Source organism: Zychaea mexicana (assembly GCF_025766255.1).
Source record: "Zychaea mexicana strain RSA 1403 chromosome Unknown BDB00scaffold_53, whole genome shotgun sequence".
Taxonomy (NCBI): Eukaryota; Fungi; Mucoromycota; class Mucoromycetes; order Mucorales; family Lichtheimiaceae; genus Zychaea; species Zychaea mexicana.
In genome coordinates this window covers 288290-297401 of record NW_026516716.1, presented here as the reverse complement: position 1 = coordinate 297401, position 9112 = coordinate 288290, and the positions used below count along the sequence as shown (strand labels likewise).

General features: G+C 42.4%; 3 protein-coding genes across 3 annotated transcripts; all 3 read right to left on the bottom strand.

Annotated features, from left to right (window-relative positions):
- Nucleotides 1–2177: 2177 nt before the first annotated feature.
- BDB00DRAFT_470750 (uncharacterized protein) lies at nucleotides 2178–2683 on the bottom strand. Its single transcript, XM_053117498.1, has 2 exons — nucleotides 2645–2683; nucleotides 2178–2523 (listed from the first exon to the last, which is right to left on the bottom strand). Exon 2 carries the CDS (start codon nucleotides 2450–2452, stop codon nucleotides 2252–2254), a length of 201 nt encoding a protein of 66 aa, XP_052978192.1. The 5' UTR covers nucleotides 2453–2523; nucleotides 2645–2683; the 3' UTR covers nucleotides 2178–2251.
- A 123-nt stretch (nucleotides 2684–2806) lies between these two features.
- BDB00DRAFT_873950 (uncharacterized protein) lies at nucleotides 2807–3412 on the bottom strand (the record flags this gene model as incomplete). The annotated part of the gene is made up of 3 exons (XM_053127162.1): nucleotides 2807–2853; nucleotides 2937–3141; nucleotides 3281–3412. 3 exons carry the CDS (start codon nucleotides 3410–3412, stop codon nucleotides 2807–2809), a joined length of 384 nt encoding a protein of 127 aa, XP_052978191.1.
- A 362-nt stretch (nucleotides 3413–3774) lies between these two features.
- BDB00DRAFT_831241 (uncharacterized protein) lies at nucleotides 3775–4252 on the bottom strand (the record flags this gene model as incomplete). Its single annotated transcript, XM_053124100.1, has 1 exon — nucleotides 3775–4252. A coding segment is annotated over exon 1 (263 nt), but the record flags the coding sequence as incomplete, so codon positions are not given.
- Nucleotides 4253–9112: the final 4860 nt, after the last annotated feature.

Sequence of the window (9112 nt, the reverse complement as noted above, 5' to 3'; positions counted from 1 at the left end):
GTTATAAGTGGTCATGCTTATCGGTGTCACGGTGCCTATGCTGTCATGGACACACAGCTGTTGCTGGCCAGTTCCCTGTCGCTCGCCTTTACGATGGTCTATGTAAGCTCGTTGCGGCTTCTGTTTTATATGTCTCGTGACGATATCATGGAAGCGCCATTGGTACCTCTGATTTAGCTAGCTTCTGTCTGTTCATGTCGCTTGCTGGCCTTATTTGCTTGTAGTCTTTGTTTCTCCATAGTTGTCTTCTTTCTTTCCATGAATAAAATATGATTTCACTCTTCGTACAATAATAATTCTTTGTGTCTGTCCAATAATCTTGTACACGTTGTTGACCTCTAGACATTAATGCCTTTCTCAATCATTGAGCCTTGGCTCTCTTCTTCCACCCAACTTGTTTATAATCACAATACAGTATACCCCCTTTCATTGCACAACCGTTAACAAAATTTTTGGGAACGGTAAAAATAACATGGTAAATTACAACCCCCGTTTATTTCACTTTCAATGTATCATCCAGGGTTAATCGCGTTATAATACAAAGTGCTCCTCCATATATGCTTTAAATAAATAAAGCGCTGCACATTATTAATTTCGGTTGAATTAAAGCGAATATCATAAAAAACAAAAAAGAAGCTGTCTAAAGAGCTTTGTCTAGCAAACAGTTTTTCTTGAAGCTTCCCGCGTAACTTCCGTAGTTTAGAAGGGAGACTAGGTATAATCTCTTCCTCTCCATCGGAGGTCAAGGAATCCAAAAAGTTAGTCTAATATTCATGAACAAGTTATCGTTTATCTTATATTTATAGAATATTTCAATAGAAAACAAATATTCATCCCTCTCCTATGACTTCAAGTTCTTTTATATGATAGAATAATTCAAAAGGATATAAGTAACAGAGATATGCCTATCCCTGTATATAAATTTTTCTGATTTCCGGTGATACTACTGGGCGGCAAGCAGTCGCTGATTTACCAAATGCTTCTTGGTCTCCCATTGTCTCTTCTTTCGGTGTATATTTATTATTATGTATGTGGGAAAAAGTCAATACAGCCAGAAAATGTATTGGATAATGGGCTATGCGAATTACGATTCCTATATTGTGACAACTTCATGAGCGTTGGTAATCTATGTAGCATTAAGATGCGTCTTGATAACGAATATCCGTACACAGCTATTGTGTCCTAGCATCCGTTGACTTTCACAATTATCATTTGGGAATTTCAAGTTGGAAATTAACGGGTGTCCTGATCTCGTTCCTGTATTATTTCCGCTACATGCTACATATCCTCTTATCGCCCTGTCAGCTCTTCATCATACACATTCACGCTCTCGAAATAAAAGCTCCGTTGCCTTTCTTCATAGCCCTCGCTATAAACACGATCTCTTTTGTTTGCCATACGCCGAACCTCTGCCGCTTCGTCCTGACCACCGCCTATAACGTCATACCCCCCCCCAATACTTTTCACTTAGTGCCCAATCTCAACTTTCCAAACTTCCTAAGTCAACTTTGCTCTGCTCTTCTTGTACTTCATTTTCATCTTAGTAACTTATCCAACCTCATTTTTTTCTAAAACCACAAGAAAATCCGCAAAGATATTGAACATTTTCCTTTTCCGGTGCTTTTCTGGAAAATTCTCTTGTTTGTGTTTATACATCCTTCCAAAACAATTTCGCTTCTACTGTTTTTCCACTGCTTCAACACTTTTGCCGATTTGCTATGTTGGGGGACCACTGTATACTTTTTTGCTTCAGAAAAAACGTGCTAGTACACAAATCGCCTTGTTATGTACGTCGGTTTATGTGACTCACAGACAGGTTCCATGTATCAGCAGCACGACATGCTTACTTTTCTCCTGTCCTACTTTTTTCCCTCCTTCGCCTTCACACAAACGAAAAGACCTATATCTTCTCATTATCATACTGGCGTTGAGAAAATGGTTTTTCTAAACTAGCGTGACAGTCTACTTGTTGTATCCAACAAGGCTGATAACACTCATTCTTTGTTCCGTCATTAATGACTGCTGTTATTTCCCTCAAGATTTCACTAGCGTTCTTCATGTATCGCATCAGATCGGATATAAGGGCCATGCGCACCCGATCCGGATATGCGGATGCACTGATGAAATTCGAATCCGCCGTATTTTCCAATATTGCGCATTAATGAATGACAGCCTTCCACTGTACGCTCTCAGTCAACTAAATCACAACAATTGTTCAATAATGTGCTCCGGTTGCTATCCATATTCCGCTTCAAATGCTATTAACGTTCGCATTGTATATATTAAGAATGTCCCCAACAGAAACAAACAAGTTCGATAAATCAAACAAAGACAGTAACGTCGCCTCAATATCGGTAAGTTCATAGACAATAGAATTGAACCCAACAACAAACGTTAATATTTTGGCCTTATTAACCGAGGAACCACTGCAGCAAAGATACTGCAGGGCCATGCAATACCGTGATGCGAATCAAAAAGATCGGAAGAATCAACTCGGCAAACTCTATGATGTAGATCAGCTTACTGCCATGCAAAGGGCCAGAGATGCTTTGGGAGTTAGTCTCACAGGAAACAATCAAATGTTGCAGAAGAAGCTGAAAGGCTAATATCTGATGAGCTTGATGCCGCGATATTGAATACTCACGAGGAGACATGTGGCGTTGATGGTATTGATTTAATACCAAATGAATATCCATGCACCAAGTTCTTTCGACGACCTCGTCAACGATCTCTCTCTTCCTCTGAACCGTCTGCCGGCTCTCCTTCCTGCACCACATTCTTCTCCATCTCTTCTTCTCTCATTCGTTTAACGATCTCCTGTTGCTTCTTCTCGTAGTACCATCTTGAGCAAGACTAAGAGAGTCCAAATCCTTGCCAGTTGCGCCTCTTCATTCGCCTTTTGCGCCTCCTCCAGCATTTCTCCAAAAGTCTCCTACTCTTTCCTTCCTCGACGACCTCCAGACGGGCGAGCTTCACCTGTTCACCAGCCAGGCTCTCGAGATCGTCGTCTTCGGCGTGTCGTCTCTTCAGAGCCTTGGCTTTCTTATTACCAATGGGCCGCACATCCTTCTCGCCATCCACGCTGACCTCGTTGGCCTTGTCGCTGATGAACTCAAATTTCTGCTCATCCTTCAGCAGAGGCTAGCAAGAGCCATCTTGAACGGCCTATACCGTGCTTCAACTTTGCCGTTGTACCTCTCGATTATGCGCTGTTTCTATTATAGGAACTTAAAGGAACTTCTCGAATCTGTAATATGCATATTCTTGTGCAAAGGACTACCCTGTCACCATCGGTCTCGTCACTTTTGGTGGCCCTCTCTCGATAAAGGCCGGGGCCGCTGCATATCTCGCGATTTGTGCGCTGATGATTTCCAACGACCTTGACAAGTTTCGGGGGTGCGGTTTTTGTCATTGCCGCCTTTTTCAAACTCTTCAAAAACGCGTTGCCAAAAGGTTTTTAAAATCTTGGTTGATGTCAACTTTTTCATCCTTGTCGACGAGAAGGCAGGCTTGGACCAAGAGCTGATCCTCGTCATTGCGCCACTAAGCACCTTTCGTCTTTTTTTTTTGGTCGGCAGTTGCGACAGGGGAGGCAGCAGTAGCATTTCGACTTGAGGAGAGGGTGGTTTCGGGGGAAAGTGACCGTAATCGTAGACATGGGATTGCTGTTGTCGTTGTTGATGTTCAAAATGTTTGGGAGTTTTACAGGACAGGACCAGTTACTTTACAGATTATCATTTCTACAGATGATCCGTTGCGAATGCTCATAGCGCGCACTGCTCTTGTGTCTTTTCGGAGGACGTGCATGTTGATGCTTTTAAATGACCTTCGTAGAAACCCATGTCAGGCATTATTAAGCAGGGTAAAGCAAAGTGACAATGACAAACCCGTTTTGGATGAATGACGAAAAGGAAACCGCGGTGACGAAAAGGGAACCGCAGAAACGAAAAGGAAAGAACGTAGCACAAGTAAAAAAGAAAGAACTAGCCGAGTGGAGTGACGGCGTGAAAGCGTAAACAAGAAGTAGCGAAAAGGAAAAGGAGGAATGGAAAAGGAAGAGCGTAGCACAAGCAGTAAGGAAAGAAAGCATGAAAAGGGTGAAGCCGCGGTTGTCATGGCCACCACTGCATGTGGGAAAGCACTTCTTCCGATGGTCCATTGCTCTGCTGGCTCGGGGCACCAGGACAATATAAATACCTGAAGCAAGGGGTACTGCTGTTTTTGCTTTTCTTCCTCTCTTTTTCCTACTTTAGCCTTTTTTTTACTAAAGTTCTTTTGCTGCTTACTATTGCTCTTTCGACGTCCTTCATTACCGTCTGCTCACGCTTGCTCCATCTCGCTTTACGCCAGTCGAACATTACACGTCTTTGCCACCTTCACTTGCTACAGCTGCTCTGTCCTTGCCGTCAACAGAACGTTGCTTTTTCCTGTCACTACCGTCAATCGTGCTGGCTGCCATCTGTAGTGACGCTATTCTGCTCTCGTATATGGCGCCCATGTTGCTCTGTTACCTGCAATACATATTCGCGCTCACTCTGGTTTTTTTTTGGCTGTTGTATACCTTGACTTGCTCCATCTCGCAATTCTCTCGCCACCTAAGATCGTGACGTGTTGGATATTCTACTCATTGTACAGACGAATTCTTTTCCTTGGGTGTCTTGAACTCTGCCGGACGTATTTTGTGGCTCTACTTGGCGTCTTTGTTTCCAAGGCTCCTTTGCTGGACGGACTTGTTTTGGTTTTCCCGTGCTTGCAAAGATGCTGTGCATGGATGCTGCTCTGCCGCTTCAACGGACGACCTGTTCTTCTCATAGCTTTCCTGTGTATGCTTAAGCTGTATGCCTTCATCCGCCGTTTTAATTTATCAAGATCAAGGCTGAGACTGTGTGGTTGCTGTGGCTCTCCATGGATGAACTTGTTTTTTCTGTCACATGCGATTCCGTTGTGGCTCCTGCTGTGCTTGCCGAAATTATGATCCACATGGGTAAAGTCTCCCTTTTATTAGCTAGTTAGAACTTGTGAGGATTGTTTTCCTAGAAAGCAAGAATGGTTAATAGGATGAACGAGTGCTTGTAAACGCGCGATCGTTGACGGCGGCCATTGTGGGTATTGGCGACGGTGGCAGAGGAATTTGGATGGGCAGGTTATTCTGTTTGTTTATGGAACAGATGCAAGACCATTGACCGTTGGTGTGATAAGGTACTTTACTTTTTGATGTATGTGTATTGCTGGATCAGCTTGAGCCATTTTCTAATTTGAGGCTGTCCTTATAATGTAGATACTACGTCTTTGTATCATTGCTACGTGTGAGGATCCAGGTAAGTGGTCAAGAGTGATTGCTGGGCAGAGTATGCTGTGCTTAGTTTAATTGTGTTGAGCATGCTGGTTGTGGATGGGTGTGGTGGATGAGTGATGTGGATATATATTTCAGAGTGCCGGTCTTTGTTTGCTGAAGGCAACAGTGTTGGACTAGAAGAATAGAATTCTTTAATAAAGACGATCAATTTAAAAAAGAAAAAATACTTTTTGAGCGGGTTAGAAGATGTGCTGTGAACGGCAGTTCTTTTGTCGGATTACTGATACGACGGATTGTGTGAGAGCACTGGTAAAAGAAATAGAAACAGAAGGATCTCTATTTTATAACTTGGCTTGATTACCAGCATGTATATGTGGATAGTCGAACAACGACATATGAATATGACGGTGAACCATGATCGTGCTGTCTTTGAGTGACTGTGCTGCTGAAAAAGAACAGCACATCTCTACTCTTTTTCCTCTTTACCAAACAAAAGCATGAATATCACGAACGCTCCACACCATCGATCGTACAAGCACCTCTGACAACTCAACATACCATTCTACTGGTGTCACTGGACCGTGTGCTTCTCACGAACGTTTGCATACAACGATTTCTCTGGACGACGATTAGCAGATCATCTCGTCTGTAACGATATAATATATAAGTACCAATAAGTGACACATTAAGGCGGCAATTGTACTCACAGCACTCGAACATTATAAAAACTTTGACGAACGAATATACAACACACATTTTACACAATGTCAGTGGTCATTCAATTGCTGTCAAAATCGGCTTTTTTGATCATTAGCAACACCATTGCAATACAGAGCAACTCGTTGAATATTTTATGCCAGCCGATATATTTTCTTCCATCACGTGAAGAAAAGAAGGGTTACACAGCACCATAAAAACAAAGACGGTATCCAGCGCTAATTTTTTGATTATGACGTTGGTGCAATTTTATCAACATTCAAGTAAAGATGTATATATCATCCCATAACACCGAACAGCAACAGCACCAATCACTTTCGAACCCATTTCTCAGGACCAAAAGGAAACAGGCAATCCTACTCATAACATTTTGCACACATCCAGGCTTCGATCCAGCAGACTATCTAGACAAAATTAATCGGTATGTCATCTTTACTATTTCTGCTGTTGCTATAGTAATGAAGGGATAACGCTATTTGATTGCAATGGAATAAAAAAGACCGGTCTGTGTACTTTCTGTGTAAGAGACACTGGATTCTCAAGTTGAAGATAGGATGATGTTTGTGAAAAAAAAAGGAAACAGCAGCATTTTCGCTGGTATGCAGGCTTCTTCCTAATACATTGCCCACGCGATCCAAAATATCTTACTGCATTGTCATGATATCAAGCAGCTACGTTACTAATAAATATAGGACATAGTGATGAATTAAGTCACTCAATAGGTTGAAAAGAAGGGCGAGTAGCTCGCAACGAATTGTGGGGCCTGGCAGCGAACGCCAGTGAGTGAGCAGGTTTAGGCGAACGCGCAAGTCCTGGTCTGGGTTTAGTCTGGTTTCGGGTTTAAAGTTTCCAAATGATGAGCTTGGATGTATATGGGACTATCTTCTTCTTCTTCTCCTCCACCACTTATTTTGGATTGTTTACAGTAATTCTAGAATATTCTATACTTCTTGGGTGCTGATGTGTATGTACCTGTATTCGAGAGATAATACTAAAGGTCGTGATTGCCAATAATGGTACTTGCTCTAGTTATTATTTGTTTTGCTGAGCTGTAATTCCATTCAAAAGCTTGAGACGCGACTCAAACTTTCTAAGCAGTGTCCTTTCCGCCTTTCCAAACGATTCAGTAAAATCCAGCAATCATTTGCCATTGCAGCAAGAACAAAGTTTGCTTCGAAATCTCGTTAAACAGTATCTTCACTAACAGACGTTGAGAAGTGAGTTTGTGCTGTTGAAATAAAAGTGACGACGACACTGCTATGCTAATACTGACTGTGTTACAAGAGATATTTTTTTATATTTGAATAGGCAAAGATACAAATCAGCAACCTATAAAAAAGTGGAATGGAATTGGGTCGAGCGAACTTTCAACAGAATACTCCATGGGTCGAACAGAACCCGCATTATCACTGGTAGATATCTGGTCCGCCAGGGCAAATGATGCGAGTCCTTGGCAATTTAGCAGTTACTGCTTCCCAGATCGCACACGAGCACTCATCCGTCGTTCTTAATCGTCGTTGGCATTCTGTCTTTCTTCCTTGTCATTTCTAATTGAGTTGTTCAGTCGCATCTTTTTTTTTCTTGCGTACTCATTGAACAAGTTGGCATTCGAAACGTACCTGTATTTGACGCGGAGGCCGGGTGCGTGCACTGACACTTCTTTCCAAAATAAGCGGCGACAGTATCGGAGGGTACATCGGCATGGTGAAACATACATAGCATGTCGATCACTGCTGCTGTAGCGTATTTGACTTCTTCACGACGACTATCACTTACACATCTCCTTGCCTTCCCTTTGCTTTTGGGCCAAGTTGCGTCATATGATATAAGCGGTCCATAAAATGAGCCAACCAGAGCCTTACAAATGAGAGCCAATCAACATGATGGATTTCATTGAAGACCCGAGCGTGACGGCAAAAAATTGTCTGGATAAGAATACCAAAAAACCCCCACCCCTCCCATTTTTTTTTCTTCTGCAGTTCCATTTACACAAACTTTATGATGCGCAAAGTGTTGTGTGAATCCTTGACTTGGAAAGCTATCCGCCGAGTCGAGGTGGATATTTTCACCCGAAAGATGCTTCAACGGTAGCAAGGTTGTTGGAAGCATGCCCTAGGGCTGCACCAACGTAGTACAACAACCTTGAAGTATCTTTGTGCTTAGTTGACGTTGTGGGCACACACGGCACGGGCGCCACTAGTGAATGGCGAAGGTCTCTCATTGCGTAGCGACCATTCACTACCTGCGTCTTCGATCAGGTTTTGTTGTCTTCCTGGAAAAAAGAGACAGCAGGAGTTTTTCCCCTCTTTTTCTATTGGAACTTCCTAGATAAGAGGGTTTCTCTTTAAAATACAATAAGAAAATGACAAAAAGATAATAATCAACAAGAGAAGCTTTCTATGTTTGACTATTATTATAACGGAAACTTAATCTATCGTTGGGTAATGCCATCCCAATTCACACAGAAAGATCTCTCGCGTATTGATCGACCTTGTGAATGTACTGATTAAGACTTAGGATCTTTTTCAAGTGCATATAAAGCGGCGGCAACTCTTTGACACCGTGCTCTCTACGCACGGACCCTGCTAATGTTCTTAAAAGTAAAAAACGAGGTTGCGTCTGTGTTTTTCTTTTCTGTGATGCAAGATCCGTTTGAAACAAATGACCACCAACGGCAGCAATTGAAACACGCTTGACTTCAAGCTTGACTGACTGCTGCGGATTCGCATTGTCAAAGCTTGGTTTAAAAAGGGCTTATACGATATTTTATAACGCAAGTAGGATGCCTTTTTTCCCGCTATTCTCCGGTTTCAAAAAGTACCACTTTTCTCTTGACCATTCGTCTTTCGTAAACGGATTCCACCTTGTCAATGGCGTTTGAGCTTGCGTTACTCTCCCTCGCTCTTACAGGCGAAGAATGACCCTTTTATCATCTTAGTTAGCATCCTCGCATTATCTCTGTCGCGTAACCTGCATGAATAATTTATGTGGCACATCGTGCTATACACATATACACATATACAATGCAAATTGCCAATTGCATCAGTCAGCTTACTTTTGTTGGTAAGAGTTGGCGTGGCACGAGGTGTTAAAGAATGT